This window comes from Anser brachyrhynchus (assembly GCF_964034855.1).
Source record: "Anser brachyrhynchus genome assembly, chromosome: 12".
Taxonomy (NCBI): Eukaryota; Metazoa; Chordata; class Aves; order Anseriformes; family Anatidae; genus Anser; species Anser brachyrhynchus.
The window spans coordinates 19317236-19334560 of record NC_137707.1 but is presented as its reverse complement, the minus strand read 5'-3'; the positions used below and the strand labels follow the sequence as shown (position 1 = coordinate 19334560).

The following is a 17325-nucleotide window of genomic DNA, read 5'->3' as shown; positions in this document are numbered from 1 at the left end:
GTCTGGAACGTGTTAGGATCTTTCAGCTACCTAAATTATGCTCAGGTTTATAGAGTGCCTAATTTTGATGGTTTAAAGATTATCATGTTTAATGATTTGTTTTGTAATGTTGCTTTTAAGCATATTCTTACTTTCATTTGTGTTAATACAATTGCCTACTGAAGTTAACACAATTCTGAAATGGTTAAATATTATTCTGGAATTTATGGCATACCTGTGTCCATATTGTATTTCATTAGAGAGGTCTAGTCTGTTAGTAGTATTGACCATAAACCATTAAGCAGTATTTAAATGCTTTCAGAAGCAGACGTTTTTTGTATCATTTGTAGTTTAGTAGCAGCAAGGTGAATTCTTTGGCTTAAGTACAATTTCTTATGTTGCATTCTATTTCTGTTTTCCTCCTATTGCTCCATATGCTTGGAAAGCCCAATAGGTACCATTCTAATCTGTGTTCTTGAATAATATGTCCACTTTTTCTCGCATGTTCAAAATGAATGGATTTTTTTCAGAGTTCTGAGATTTCCTGGGAATTTGTGCAGAAAAGCATATAGCGATAGCATCTGTCCAGTGAGACTGCAGCAAAAGACTGATATTGAGCTGCTTTCTCTTCCAGTGCCAGGAATGGAGTCAGGGGTTTTCCCTTCAACCTGCCTCTGACAGTTTATAACCTTGTTACAAACCATGAATTTTTTGGAGAGCAAGCAAAACTAATCTGTCTTTTACCTTTGTCTTCTGAAAACACCAGGGTGTATTTATCATTTGCACAGCATGCAGGATGTAGTTGAAACGGATCCTTATCCCCACCATCCAATGTGAAAATGCAAGGCAGAAGGGTGCGGAGGGGGGTCTGTTACAGTGTCCTAGGGAGACAGTGATTGATGTGTCAACAGCAGTTTGGCTTGGGTTATTACACAAATGTGAAACAGCACACATTAAAAAACTTTTAACGATAAGATTTAGGTAGTGGACTTATTTAGGACTTCAATGTTTTTCCACATCTTTTTTTAATACATAACGCTATGTGTCGCTATCACTAATGAAAAGGGTGACACTATTCATGAATAGTTTGTCTGTTACTTTATCTGTGTTTTTTTCTAGAATACTTCTGATCCTTCAGGTCTTTACATGCTAAATGACAATGAATGCAGCTCTTGGTTTAACATTTGTCCATAATACTTTTTTCAAAGTCAGGCAGTTGTTTACACATTCAAGTCTTCTCAAATAAAGATGATGGAAGCAGCAAGTCTTCTCAAAAACAATTGCAGTAGGTGTTGGTAAATTATTTTGTCTAGTTCACCAATCCGTGAAACCCAGCACATAATAAATAGATTTGAATGAGATATTAAGGAATCAGCAATTTATTAAACTGTTTTTTGGCCTGAGTATTGTTTTCTATATATATAATTATGCAGCAAATACAGAGATTTAGTCATACAAAAGCAGGATGCATTTAGAACCTGCTTTTTAGCCCAGCCATCATAAGCTTGAACTTAGCTGCCATGAATACCTCTGAGGCTTTCTTTCTGACTTTTAGTTCAAGACGCATTTATATGAATCTCAGGTTTTGACATGATGAAATTAGAGTAGGGAGGAAACGATAAAACCACATGGAGAAGTCTAATTCTGAGGGGAAATCCACTGTTGTGTAAGTGTCTACTTTGTTAATGACCACCTTTGTTAAGTCAGTAAAAAGTATTTGCTTTTATTTAGGGACAATACCTTATAACCAGATTTGGTGATGTGCCAGTTGTGCAACAGATGCATTTGCTCAGTTATGGCCCATGTTAGAACCACTACTTACTGGCTGCTATATATGGGGCATGTCACTGAACGCATCTGTGTGAGAGGCATTAGTACTAGTACCACAGAAGGACATACCTCCGTGGAGATTCACAATACAGATTTATGTTCAGCTGGTTACCTAGTCCCACTCTTTGAGATGTAGTAATAATTAAGCTGAGTCTTAACTTGAAGACTGCTCCCAAGTTAGATCACAGGCTATATATAAATCAAAGCAGTCTTGGAGGGAGCTGCCTCGTTCTCTGGGGAGTCATTGCTTTTTATTTTAAAAATTCAAGACACTGATTGTGGTAGAGAACTGGTTTGTGTTTTATTAGTGTTTGTATAAAAGAGATCGATAGCATGATTAACTGATTCTGAGGAGGAACATCTGTTAATGCCACTTGAACTTTTGATTTCTTAATCTGATCTGTTTGTGCACATCTTTTATTCATGTGGCAAAACCACCAGCATTTTTAGCAGAAATATAGTGCAGATGTACTTTTGGGAACATGTTATCAGGAATTTCTTCTGTAAATCCCGAAGATTTAACTTGATATCAAGGCTCATAGATGACTGAACAAGCAAGCGTTCACTCCAAACTTTTTGTTCCAAATTAATCCATCTATCCATCTATCTGCACAGAAAATGCTGTATTTCTATATAATCAATTGATAGAAGATGTATTTAATTTTTGTCATTCGTGTTCTGGTAGTTTCTAGACAAAAGTAGTCATAAAACCCCAAAAATTCCTTAGGAATGAAAATGTGTGCTTTTTTTAGTTCCTTTGATTTTTTTTTCAGTCATTCAACTACAGAGAAGAAATAAACAGGGAATAACTCAGACCTCTCGTCTTTTTAGTTAGTAATGCATGTTGCCACTGAAAAGAAAAGCCATTTCAAGACCCATGATGTTGATTTTTTTTATTTCACCCAACATAATGAATTTATTCATATTTGCATGACTTCCTGATGTAATGTAAAATACTATTCCTTACTTCAAAGAGTTATCTGTTATAAACAATGCAAGGAAATGCTGTTATCTCCTGTTAAATGTAATACATCATATATATTTATATGTATATAAAGTGTATATTATGTGTAATTTTATATGTGTAAATATAACTCTTGCTGTCAGATCAAAGTATTTCAGAGTAGAGGGTTGAAATCAGTTCATTATTTTAAAATGGATATTATCAGTTACCTGTTACTTCCCTCTTTACAAAAATATCTATCAAAATATTACGTTGTATCATGTGGAAGGAAATATATTGATTGTACAACTTATAAATTTTTGTATAAAGCAAAGTATTTCTCCTACATCATTTTTTAAATTAAAAAAATATATAGTGGAAATTAATACCAGAAGCTTTTTTATTATTAATTCTTCAACATGCATCTTGCAAAGTATTATTGACAGGACAATCTTCCCATAGTTCTGAGACTTACAAGTTTTAGTTTGTGGTGGTCTTTCATTTTGTTTACAAAATAGGAAAAACAATGCAGTGATGTCTGTCATGCTCATGAATTGTTTAAATAGACGTTGCCCCTGTTCACGTTATATCTAACAAAATAGCAATGCAAATAATTACTTTTTCACTGTTTTCTAGGGTCCTTTAGAAAATGATTTGGTAGTGCATGTGGCCCTGATAGCAGAAAGTCAACGGTAGGTATTTGCTTTTACTAAGAATATATACAGTAAGTAAGTGCTGAACAATATACATCTTAAATTTGTTAAAGGGATTTAAGGAAGTGTTGAATTTCAGCCTGCTACTCATCTATCTGATGCCAAGATAATTGCTAAAGCTAAGACTACTTTTTGATTGAATTTGTTATTGTTTTGTTTGTAGCCTGCAGGTTTTTCTGAACACATACGGAATCCAAACTCAGACTCCCCAGCAGGTGGAACCAATTCAGATATGGGCTCAAAAAGAACTTGTCAAAGTAAGGAACTCTGCATTGAAAATTACCTATCTATCTGTCTGTCTGTCTATCTACCTATCTCTCTTAATAAAATTATTTTATATCAAGCTGTTAGAATTGTATCTCCTTAGATTTGTTATCTACCTTTCTTTTTGTGTTATTCTAATTCAGTTGCGTATCTTGATATGCCAGTACTGGTCAGTTATACATGCCTAGTTAGAGCTTCCAGTGAAGCAGTGAAGCCCAGATATTACCTGATTAGGCTTATTACCTGAGCTACTCTCAAAAAGATAATAATAAAATATTAGTAATGCAGTAGACTAAGTGAAACTTGATGGACAAACACAGGCAAATGCGTAATGGTCAAAGAAACGGATATAAGGCAATAGGCATAAGCCATCATATAATTTGATAGTACAGCCTCTATAAAAAGCATTAGACAGTCTTCTTTAACTGTTTCTTCTACAAGTCTGCTGCATTGAGTATATCCAGGATTTTGGTGTTTAAATCCTTCTTGATTTGCCCCTTTGACTCAGTCTACGGTCAAATCTGTGGCCAAAAATCCTGGGGTGAAGGGAATTTTCAGAATCTCCTTCATCCCCTGTGAAGGCTTCAGATTTTTCTTTTTCTATACAGGCATGTAGTCCTGTGGCAGAGTACTGCATCCCCTTGCTTCCAAGGGCTGTCCCTGTTAGTCCTTACTCATACTGAGCCTCACTGATAATGACAGCTTAGAGGCATCTGTTCAAGTAGCTGTCATTGCCACGTGAAGCCAGTAGTCAAAGGTGAATGGCATCTACAGGCCACACTGATCCATTTCAGCGTTCTCTTAGCACTACCAAGTCCTCTTTTTGTTCAGTCGTTTTTAGTATTTTAGATACAACACTTTGGCCTATGTTGAGTAAGAGTCTGAAGCTATCCACTCCTGTTTGTCCTGGAAATACATTCAAAGTAAAAAGACTGTGACAGATGCTGTTGTGAATGATAAATGCTTTGATCTGCAATTGTAGGCAAACATATCAAAAGTCCTAAGAAAATCTATATGATTACTGAGTGCCTATTTATCTCTGTTGTAACTGGTCCTTTCCTCTGAAAAAAAGCCTTGAAAAGTGTCCTGTCTGTACATAAATAAGCCTTAACAAGCTGCAGGAGGCTGTCAGACAGGTAAGGTGATCAAGAATCACAGATGTGCACTTGATGTATTTATACTTCTCCACATGAAGTTTGGTCATCAACCAGGTACATGAAGGTCTTGCCAAACTGAATTATACAGGTTGTCTCAAACAAGCTGATGAACTCTGAATGTCTTGGGGAAGTATAATCCATGTATGTAGTTTCAGTCCTGAAGTTGTTACTGATTTGTTCCATGACTGCAACTATGCAAGTCTCTCCCTCAGAAATTAGGATCACATGGCAGATGCCATTATCTATATCAGAAGCTGCTAGGAAAGAGAAAAACAAAACCAAAAATAGAGTAGAAAATATATCCTCACAGACTTAAGAAGTCTGAGGTACGTTGCTGATTGATGTACTAAAACCTTGCCAGCTTACTCAGAAAGATGATTACCCCCAAATAATGACTGCCATTAACATCTGAAAAATACTTACAGAGAAAACAAATATCCTTGTTTACATTCAGCCTTGTTCACTTCTCAACCCATTTTTGCTCGCTGGTTTTCTTAATGGTATATTTCAGAAGGGATTCTCTGACTGTATTTGTCTTCTAAAACTGAAATTTTGGTTTAACAGATAGATACCGCATACATTTACTATAGTTCTATATGTTATCTCTCTGTTATACATTATTTCTTTGGTCTCCCTGACAAAAAGATGAGACCTTCACTATATATATATATATATTTATTATTATTAATTAAATTCTTAGCTATGACAACTTTGTTAAGATTTCTTTTTCAAATGCTGGTGGAATTCTGACAATTCTCATATTTTCTTTACACTCACAGTGGGTAGGTACATGTACTTTTAGGAAGAATGTAATGAAAAAAATGAATCACCTGATTAAATCACCTGATCCACTTTTCCTAGTGGACTTCCAGAAAAGGCTGTGTCTTTATGTCTATTACCATTTTTCTAGGCTCCATTATGTACTACAAAAACATTCTTCTGATTTTGTTATGTGTATATGGGTTACGTAAAGCTGTTAATGTTTGATGTCTCCATTCCTTTCAGCTTGAATATAGTTATTCACTGTGAATGAACAGTTGATGTAGGAAGTTTTGTTTATTTTCTTTTCTAAATATTTCTTAGTATTTATGCATAAACATAGGCAATATCAGGAAGGCCCCAAGCTGACAGCAGTAAAAAGCTATTGAGTATAATGTTTGTTCAAATATTCGCTTTCATTTGCTTCTGAATTTTCTTATTATAAAATAAAGAAATATTGAGCTTAGAAAAATGTTTAAAACTCCTGTTATAAAATCATAATATGAATTAAGTTTTAGTAATAATGGGCTTGTCACCTAAAACAACCCAAATAAGGAAAAAAGTACAGCTTTCCGTTGGGTTTAACTGATACATTTATGTTGTTTTGCCCACAGCTTAGTTGCATTTTTACGGTTTATTCTGATACACTGTAAGAAATTAAGGTTATTCCTTTAATATGTAAGTATTACAAAATTATATCAGTTGAAGTAATACTAGGCATGCATAATTTAATATAACTCAAATAAGAATCAAGTAATGAATGAATAATGAGAACTCCCTCTTGCTTTTTGTGGTTGATGCATCAATTTTGCATGCCTTTACTAAAAGTAGAATAAGGAAGGATCTTTATATGGCTCCTATATTGCTGTTTTATCTTTATATAAACATAGGAAAAGCATTACAGAAAGCAGTATTAGCCAATCAATACAAATGATCTGTTAGGGTCTTATTGAAATAAATAAATAATAAAGTGTCCATAAGCAATCTGAAGATTTTAAAAATACTATAGATTTTGTAGATAAGAAAAATAATAGGAGTAATAGGCTAAAAATAAGACCTAAAACAAGAAACAACAAGTTTTTGCTGAGTTTTGAAACTGTGCAGATAGGCAGGGCCCCTGTGGTGCTTTGCAGAAGCCAAGAGTTGGACCCATGCATCTCAGTCGTTTGAAGAAAGGAAGAAAAGAATAAAAGCAATAGAAATAATGATCATATTTTATGAATCATGCTTTCTAATTAAAGTAGAATGCAGACAGCTTCCTATGTGAGTATAAGGAAGTCATATATAGGTTTTCTTCAGTTTTTGTGATTATTTCTCACAGGCTTACTTCCATTTGGGAGTCAATGACAAACTGGGATTATCTGGAAGACCGGACAGGCCTATAGGATGCCTTGGAACATCAAAGGTTGTTGCAAGAAATTTTCTAATTTTTATATAATTGTTATTAATGTCTATTTCAGATAAACATTGCATTAGTCTCTGAACTCTTTTAAACTGAATTTAAGTGTAATTTTATTTTATGCATGTCTTACTTTTAAAGTCTTTTTAACATATTTTGCTATTAGGAATGCACATGTTCCATCTTACTATTAAAACTGTCATGTTTTTTAGGCATCTAGCTACAGTAAAACTTGGCCAAAACAGAATTAGTGGTGAAGTGAGACAGTTTAACTGGAATACAATGTAGATCTGCATACCTTATAAAAACCAGAGTGCTTAAAACTAGATATGTAGGTTTTTTTGTTTGTTTGTTTTTGTTTTAATACAACTGTTCCACATTCATTATTTCTTTGATAGTTTCAAAATACCTTTTTTTCCTTTTCAGCTGCTTTAATGTTTCCAATATTTTAATTTTTTAATTTTTTTATTTTAAATTTTTCTATGATTCTAAAGAAAAGATTAATGGAAGCTTTATCTCCCAATAGATTTATCGAATACTAGGAAAGACCGTAGTTTGCTACTCGATCATTTTTGATCTAAGTGATTTCTACATGTCTCAGGATGTTATGATGCTGATTGATGACATTAAGGTAAGACAGATCTATCTTAACTTTTCCTTTGAAAAACTGACAAAAATAGAGTCTGTAGAAGAATAAACTGTGGAGTTAGATAAAATACAAATGTGCAAGGTGAACACTGTGTAGTATGTATTCTTCTAATACAAAAATAAACTTGCAGTTCATGTTGGAAAGAGTATTAAGATGAATATTTTATCAGCCCAGTATGAATTCTAACGAGTATCTTTATCTAACGAAACAAACTCACCTTAAAGTGATTAGGAATGCTGTAGTGCAGCAGGCAAACTATCCTTTATTTCTTCAAGAAAACAGATGTTTGAGGCTGCAAAAATGAGTGAGACTGGACTGCTTATGGGAAATATGAAAGCTTCATCTGGAGGAAATATTACTAAACTTTGCACAAATATTAAAAATTGCCGTTCTTACCCAACTTTAAGGATGACAGTAGTGTGCAGCTTACCTGCTAAGTCCCCTGGGCTTGAGCAACTAGTTCCAGTGCATGGAAGGTGGCACTGGTTATTCCATGCTGTGATTCAGGACTTGGATTCCTGTGCATACTTCCTAGGATGTAACATGTAGTCTGTCTACAGATTTAGTCTGTGATCAGGAGTGTTTTCAGAAAATCTGTGAATAAGCAGTACTTGAAAACAACATGTTCTTTGAAGAAATCTATAACTCTTGGTGTTTTATTTATTAGCCAAGTTTTTTGTAGCCTCTTGGGTTTTTCAGTGTTGTTACTTTAAGATAGCTCTTCTAATATCTTGGATTGTGTATTCTAGTACATTGTGATCGTGTATTTTTTTTGTGACTAACATGACTTTCTTACCTAGAATGCGCTGCAGTTCATTAAGCAATACTGGAAAATGCATGGTCGTCCACTGTTTGTTGTACTTATCCGTGAAGACAATATAAGGTAGAGAAAGATAAAAGCATCATTTTCAGTGTCATTTTTACCTTGTTGGAAAATTAATGGGGCTCTGTTTAAAATTTCAGAGGGAGCAGATTCAATCCAATATTAGATATGTTGGCAGCCTTTAAAAAGGGAATTGTTGGAGGAGTGAAAGTTCATGTCGACAGAGTACAGGTATGATGTTTTTCCTGAATGGAGTGTTCTTATTTCCTAATATTGGTAAATATATTCTTAGTACTTGTGCTTTTCATGGAACTTCTGCACATTTTACTTAGTATCATAAAATTAAGAAATCAAGGACCAAGACATTTGGTACATTTTTCTTTTATCTTTGAAATAACATGGGCTTATTTTAATTCCTTTTGATGAGTCTTTTGAAAGCGTTAATCTTCACAGAGGATTTTCAGAAGGGAGAAGGGTTTTTTGTATGTTCAGATGTCTTGTGAAATTACCACCAAAGAAAAAAATCCATGATGTCAAGCATTAAAGGATTTCTTTTGATTTGATAATCAACAGGAAAAAAGGTATTTCACATATATTAAAATTTTTAGAAGAACAAAGGTCTATTTTTTTTAACATCTTTGGTGTTTGAATTTATCTTAAAGTAGGAACGTTGCTTCATTAAAATGTGAAAATTATTGAGTCAGGTGCTGTTTTTAGGTACTTACACATGCTGTCTTAGTTTACACCTATTGAAGAACCCCTCTTTTTGTTAGAGGGAGGACCAAAGACAGATAAAGAACCTGTGGAAATAATGGAAAAACAAATATTTGGCTTTAATGCAACTTTAAAAAATAAAAACTACTAATAAAAAAAAATGTATGAGATATGATGCTTTAATTTTTTACCATGAGCTCCCTAAGTTTTAATCTGTTAACTAAAGCCATGATTTACCATTGAAACTAGTTAAGTGGTCTAATGCCTTTGGCACTTAGAGGAAGCCATATGCCCTGTGCTCTGTGAGTTGGGCGTGCACCAGAGCAAGGAGAGGAACTGCATGGGTAGGAGTGCAAGAGAGGGGAGGAAGGATTGCAAATGCCTGCCTTAGGCTGTCTTCTGGTGCCAGATTAAGGTTGCAGTTATTTGAATTTTTCCATTGATGACTGGTCTAGCAGAGGCATTATCTACCTTCCCAGCTTTGTCACTGGTTATTGTCATTGCTTCAGTTCTGATGAATTTGTGTATAACCGTGCTCTAACCCAAAACTTCAAAATGATCTGTCGGAAAGCGAAATGAAGCCAGATTTGGTTTACGACAGCTGATGCTGCAGAATTGAAGGGCTTATAACTTTTGTAGATAGAAAAATAGGGTAGAATTATGCAGAAATCACTTCCAAGGTTCCCAGGGATCTGCTACTGAGAGACTTGATAGTGTAACAGGGCTGTAATGTAAATACAGTTATATACTTGTTCAACCCCCCTGAAGACTTCTGAATGAAATCTATTAAAAAAAAATAAAAAATGCCCTATGCTTTTGCCAGAGAGAAATCCTTACCACATCCATAAATACTAATATCTCCTTATGTAAAACTACAATAATTTTAGTTATGTTGTAGCATATTAATTATTAAGATATAATTCCTGTTATGGCAGTAAGCAGAGGATATATAAAATGGTTTGGGTTAAGTGGAAATTGCCTTGCATCTCTTACTTATTGTTCACTTCCCTTTCTACTTCACAGCTTTCCAAAACCTTTACTTCTCTTCCCCTTTTTGTAAAGAGATGGTACATGTTGGTGGTCAGTGCAATTATTGGTGGAATATAGTATGCTTTCGCTATCAGTTTAGACGTTATCTCTCAATTTTAATGCATATTTGTCATGTTTTGGAAAGAGTCTCATTTCATTATGGGGGAGGAGTTGGGGCAAGAACAAGGGACATGTCTAACTTGTGGTGTTTTCTTAAATAATTCATGCATTCCAACAAAAGATATATTGAATCTTTGTGAAGTCTTCATCCGCTTCATTTAGATGCGTATGTCTAAAAGTGCTTAGAGATAGGATGTGTGTCTCAAATTGGATGAATGCTCTTTTTTCTTGTAAAATACACAAAATGTGATTTCATTTTAAAATGTGTACCCTTTTAACACTTCTTTTTTTCAGTCATCTTACAGTATCAATATTTTACTGCAAACTTGTGTACAATGAAAATGGAATTTAAACATTTGTAGTGTGCTCAATTTTGTTTAGCTAATGAGAATCATCAAAAAGCATTCTTAAAAATATTGTAGTATAATATGTTTGATAAAAAAATTGGAGTGAATTAATTGTAATTACTACATCATATATATGAAACACTGAGTTTCAGGTTTGTAATATTCTGAGATAGAAATAATCATAAGCTGCACTTGATCTGTACACTTCAGGGCAGGCATGCTTGCATTAAGAAATGAGTACAGAGTAGAAAGTGCTATTATTTTGTGTTTTCCTGAAAGACCAGTAAGACTGACAGGAAAAGTAGTCATCCTTCAGATGTACCTGAAACAACAAACATTACGATCCAGAACAGGAGTATTATGCTAGACTCTAAGGAATGCGAATCCTTGATCTCAGGTATTTTCGTCAGATGTGCTTTTTTGGGGGAGCAGAGCTGGATATTGATAGGTTAAGGTGTATGTTGCAGGCAAAAGAACAGCAGAACCCCAGCAAAAAAGAGAAAGCAGCTCTAAGAAACTTCTCTTGTCCTAAGTGAGATCTTAAGAAAAAAGGAAAAACACTGTGGAATTGTAAAAATACTTGGAACTGTAAAGAAACTACTTTCCAAATGGAAACCAGCAGCAACATATGGAGAACGTGGCTCCTAGATCAAACAACAACTATATACTTTTGTACGTTTCTGCATCTTTTTAAATTTTAATTGTCAAATTTTTCATTTCAGACGTTAATATCTGGAGCAGTTGTTGAGCAACTTGACTTCCTAAGAATCACTGAAACAGAAGAGTAAGGCTATGTGTAAATAATAATGGTGAAGTATTTGATAATTAAAATGTTTTTTGAACTGTGAAGAAATGAAATAATTATTTTTCAGGGTTCCTGTATTTAAGAGTTTGGAGGAGCTGGATCTTCCAAAACATTCAAAAGTCAAGAGACAGTCTAGTACTCCAAATGTTTCTGAACTTGAGCAGCAACCAGACGTAAATATTAATGACTGGAAAAACAAGTCAACGTACGAGATTCTGCAGAAACTTAATGTAAGAAAACTTGATAAAAATGCAGTGTAACTTCACCTTCATGAAATAACATACTGTATGCTGGTACATAGTGGCCTAATTAGATCAACATGATTACTGCTATGGTTCAATGTTAATAATATGGCTAGTAACATAAAACGTCTGATGTGCCTCTTCACACTTATCAGTACTTTCTGGCTTGTCATGCTGTAATTGTTGGCTTCCATTTCCCCCAGCTATCCAAATCTTCTGGTAATAAATGACCATCTAAAAGGGGATCAATTTGTCATGCATCTTATGAATAAATACTTTATTTTTAGACTGAAGTCCAAAAGACTTCAACAGTTGATGTTCACTGATAAACTGATAACTTCTTAATGATACTGAGGGAAAGTCCCAATCTGTTGTTTTTCCTGTATCTAGAAGAAAACTACCAGTGACTGTTTCGAGATCCAGTGCTCAGCAGGAGCACAGAAAATATTCTATATGGTTCCCTATGATATTACTAGAATTTCAGCTGTAAATGACAGGACCCACGAGCAGAAAATTGGGAAACATTTCTGAGGCCAAATTATTACAGGCCTTTTGTTTTCACTTAATATTTTTAATAGCTTTTCTGTTTTTTGCTTCACTGAAAATCTGAAGGCTATTTGTGGTTATGTTGTTGCTGTTTTTTTAAGGACTGCAATTGCCTTGCAAGTCAAGCATTACTTTCAAGTATATTGCTTAAAAGGGAAGGACCGAATTTTATCACCAAGGAAGGTAAGAGCTTCTGTCATTTGAGTATCCTGAATATTTCAGGAAGCAGCTGTATTTTTAGTTGTAATGAACATGAATAATGGCTATGCATGCAAGCAGTTCTGTAGCTATTTTCTTTGCCATTAAAGCAATTGCTGCATTAAATGGGACATGCAAATTCACAGTGTGGTGAGGAATGAGCTGCTAAGCATATGAACTCTTCTATATTGTATGCAGTTGCTGTATCTGTTTGTAATTCTGAACACATGCATGTAAGAAATAGGGGATTTGACCTTGTATATAAAACTGAAACTAAAGACAAATTTGCGCATTTGTAACATTTAGTCTGAAATGTGTGAAACTATATTGAATCTTTCATTTTAATCTTAGGTAATCAGTTGTTATTTCAATATATCTGTAAAGTTTATTCTACTTGAATTTTATATTATGGCTTTGTGTTAGAGCACAAGATTTAAATTCATGTAAAATAATCCAGAACAGGCTACTCGGACTTGCAGCTTGTGCTGCAAGGTTGTTTTGCTTTGTTTTTTCCCCCCAGACATTGTTAGCTACCTCATACTATGTATGAGTACTTCTTGGAAAAAGAGGAACATTAAGATTCAATAATACTCATTTAGTTATTCCTCAAGCAGTGTAACTTAGCACTTCATGTTATAGATCCCTGCTTCATAATTTTGATAGAGGACAGCTGTTTCTTGTGATGAAGAATTGTAGTTTTTATATAAATACACATTATATTAGTACTGCTGTATTAAGAATGTCATAGAAAACAATGTAAAGTGGAGTAAAAATCATTGGTCGATACACAGCGTGTTGTTGAAATACAATGTCAATCCAAAGTCATGGTCTGAGCACATGCAGCAGGCTTTTCACCACCACTGCCTGTACTGTTGTTGGACTTCGAGAGGCTCAGTAGCTTTCTTTGGTTCTTAGTAGGTTGTGTCCTTCCTCGCTCTGGGAACAACTTGAGGCAGACTTACTATGTAAGCAACCAGCATAACCACGTTTGACCCCTGACACCATTTAGGTCAAAGAAGTACTGTTGTGCCTCTGACTGTTCAGACCTAACTTGTATAGACATCTTGTGCAATCCAATATGAAACAGTAGATGGTGATAACCTCTCTAATATACACCTTGCTTTAAACAGTCTGAGTCACTGACTAAGAGTTCCTGTCCTCTTACAGCTACAGATTACTGAAATTGACATTAAATAATCACACAATCAATAAAAAATAAATCTGAAATTAAAAGCTGAAGAACCTTGGGTGTTCCAGCTGACAGGCACTAGCTATGATTTTGAGTCAACTTCCACTGTTGTTGTTACAGATGAATTTACTGTTTACCAGTGTCTGGCATCAGAAACACTGACATTCCATCTGAGAACTTAAAATCTAGAAGCTAACTGAAGCTTAAGTAATATGTTTGTCACCATTTTTACTTTTAACATAATGGTTCCCACTTGATCCCTGTACAACTGAAGAGATATCATTACACCAAGCTGATGTAATACGATCAACTGTGGACTGATACAAGAATGGTATCTCTTCTTATTAATGTAATATCCCTCTCTACTTTGTCTTTTCCAAATGTTGGACTGTCTGCTTTGACTTTGAAGCAGTGCTCTTCTCATTTTCTGCCATCTTTTTTAGGTCATTTTTGTACAGCATCATGCTAGTTTAATATATAGCACTTAACAAAATGTTCTCTTTGTTTTTGGCAGACAGAAAATCAGCTTGGAGAGGGAGAGTAGTAATGCAGTAATAATTATGTCCTGTGTATGTGTCAAATATTCCCAGTACTTTGCAAAAGTAATAATTAGCTTCACTGGAGTAGTGCTGTAATGCACCTGAATACCAAAGCTAGATCACACTGTACCTTTGGTATCTTTGTGGTCACTTTGTTTTAGTAATTCAGGGTAGAGCCACAAAGCAGTGCAAACCCCTGTCTTTCATACTGTCCCAGCTTCGTGTAAAAGGAAAGCCTCAAGTCTCAAATGATTAATCAGGTGATCTATTGTTCATATACAAAGTTGAAAGCAACTCATATCTTGGATATCAGCAATGACAACCTTTGTCCAAACATAGCATCACTTGAATGAACTACACTGTCATACACAAGACATGACTGATGCTGCTTTAGCACAAGAAAGTGTAGAAAGATCTGCTCCATCCCATAACCAAAACATAATCTGCAGTTTGATGAGGATGTACCTGACCATGGAGATGTACCTTCTAGGCCAAATCATTGCATAAATTAATTTTCCCAATATATCTCAACAATGAGCTATGTCATAAGTCTTTCTACAGCAGGAGCAGAAAGTCCAGCTGAAGTTCGGTTCGGCTTCTTGTGTAACAGCATACAATTGAATGATAGGGGACTTAATTGTATCTAAGTTTTATATGTTAAGCACAATACGTAAGTGCTTTGCTAAAGCTGATTCAGAATTATCTGGTCTAATCAAAATTACCTTATTTATATTAAAAGAAAAAGTATGCATCTCTTTAATGTGTATTTTTTTTTTGTTTGATTTTGGGTTTTGATTTTTTTGATTTTTTTATTTTTTAATAAATGTGTTTAGGTACTGTTCGTGAACATATTGAAAGAATCTATAGACGAGCTGGCAGCAAAAAACTCTGGTTTGTATACAGATGTCATTATGTTCCTTTTGGTTTACACCTTTTTTTTTTTCCTAATGTGTTTATAGAAAGTAAAGCTGGTTCCTTACATGCTTAGAGGAGGGGGGAAAAAAGGATGATCTTACTGACAATACTGTATTGTTTCATTGCAGCTGAAGATCTTGTCTGTAATACTTAAAAATAAGAATTATTTCCTTGGCATTGTTTTTTGAAATAAAGAATAGCAAGCTGTTTTTGTTATGAGAATTATTGCAGATGTACAGTTCTAGTTAAGCTCAAATAATGAGAAAAAATAAGAATACTAATATTCTTATTTCTTACATGGTATGGTAAAATAATTCTAGTAGCTTTCTGTAGCAAGGCTGGTGATCAAATACAAATCAGTTAAGTTGATACACTTACGCAGTTTGCTTACTCTGCCTGAAGTAATTTACTTTGAGCCTGACTTTGTCGCAATAACTTCAGAAGGTTTCAGAAACTAGGCTAGTATTTACACGTTGTTAATTAATTACTTTGCCTTGAAGCTCAGTAGAAATGTCATTTCTTATTATCAAAGAAATGAGTTGAGCCTGTCCTGAATTCTGTTCTCTCGCTCTGTAACTACTTGTAACAGATGAGACTATAAATTTAAAAACCATTTTTCATTTTAGTTAGTTCATGTAGTGAAATGGGCCTTTGCCGATAATAAGGTAGAACCAAAATACCTTGGTTGTGTTTTTTTTAAGGAATAAAAACCAAAAGTATTTTAGAAACAAAATATGTAAACTGTTTTTCATTTCTCTTCCATGATTGCCATGTGACATACATATAGGTTGGTGTTGCGCTACAGTGCTGCATTTGCACAGAAATTTTCTTCTTCTATAGCCCCACATATTACTACTTTACTGGTACATGGGAAACAGGTAAAGTGCCCAGAGGTCTGAAATGGAACTCCATGAGATTTTATGGCTTTTTTGCATTTTGATGGTATCAGCTAATGCATTTTTGAGATGCTTTGCTCTTGATCTTAAAAAGTGCGTAGCAATATTCACAGGAATCAACATCGACTGTTTGAATTTTATACTAACACTATAGGATATGACAACTCTTTCATTAGCTGTGCTGATGAATGATTCTTAGCAACCTCAAAGCCTGTGCTAGAAAAGCTTGAATACAGGTCTACTAAGTTTGCTTTTTATCAGGAAAAATTATAATTAAAGATATAAATATCTTTAAACGTCTTGTTGATATATGAATTTTTTTTTTTTTTACACACAGCCCATCTGAAACCAAGCAGTTTACGCAAGTCTCTTTTTTCCATGCAGTACATGTAAAACATTACCTCACTGTGGAAAAGAAACCAAAGCCTTCATGTTCCATGTTGTACTTTCTCTTGCAACATCTTTGTGACATGGCCTAAACAGTTACATTATTTTTGTTCGCTTATCTTGCAAAATGAAGAAAATGTCACAAAAGAGAAGTTGGCATTTCATGTTTTTCAAGATGATGCGGAGAAAAGAACAGGCTTTTTATGGCATCTGTAGTTTAATGAGTTCTAACTAATTTATTTTTGATCCATTAACCTATATCTAGACTAAAAAATGAAAATCTAGACAACAGAATATAAAAATCTGATCTGAATTCCACATTATAAATATTGTATGTATTCAGTTAATTTGGGGATCTATGAATGCTGTGGCAGACTTCAAAATTATATAAGAATTCATTAAACTAGCTTTTGATATGTAGTGGGATTGCTCTGTTTTCTGCCCTCAGGTCTGTTGTGCGCTTCGCAGCAAGTCTTTTAGGTAAACTAGTGGACAGCCTTGCACCATCTATTACTAATGTTTTAGTTCAGGGCAAGCAGGTAAGTCTTTAATTTTCAGAAATGTATTAAGGGGTGATAACAGAAAATAAATAAATGGCCTTTTTCATTTTGAAGGCTGCAGATGCTTCTTTTAAAAGTACCCAATAGTTTAAAATATCCTTTCTGAAGAAGAACAAGCTAGAGAAAATCAAGATATATTTAATATTTGGATATACTGTAGGCTAATAAATTTTTATAGATTTTAGTTTTCTGCTCCAAACAGGTTTTAATCATCGTTTCTTTCCTTCCTACGGAGGACTTTTAAATTTTTCTCCCAGTAGAGTAATATTAATTAAATTTATGCAGAGCTATTTCCAAGTAGTAGTAATTGAATATTATGTAT

The 17325-nt window shown here is 34.3% G+C and overlaps 1 protein-coding gene across 4 annotated transcripts in view; it reads left to right on the top strand.

The window, feature by feature from the left end:
• Positions 1–17325, top strand: part of PHKB (phosphorylase kinase regulatory subunit beta) — a gene marked incomplete at its 5' end in the record, with an annotated part of 74965 nt that overhangs the window by 45995 nt on the left and 11645 nt on the right. For 3 of the 4 annotated variants that reach the window (XM_080552926.1, XM_080552928.1, XM_080552927.1), the window contains 11 exons: positions 3389–3444; positions 3629–3722; positions 6967–7050; positions 7571–7675; positions 8494–8576; positions 8657–8747; positions 11449–11510; positions 11599–11761; positions 12421–12502; positions 15079–15136; positions 16892–16982. In XM_080552926.1, coding sequence (XP_080409052.1) covers positions 3389–3444; positions 3629–3722; positions 6967–7050; positions 7571–7675; positions 8494–8576; positions 8657–8747; positions 11449–11510; positions 11599–11761; positions 12421–12502; positions 15079–15136; positions 16892–16982 — 969 coding nt within the window. Of the gene's footprint in view, positions 1–3388; positions 3445–3628; positions 3723–6966; positions 7051–7570; positions 7676–8493; positions 8577–8656; positions 8748–11448; positions 11511–11598; positions 11762–12420; positions 12503–15078; positions 15137–15947; positions 16039–16891; positions 16983–17325 lie in introns of all 4 variants that reach the window. The other variant, XM_080552929.1, reaches the window with a different exon arrangement.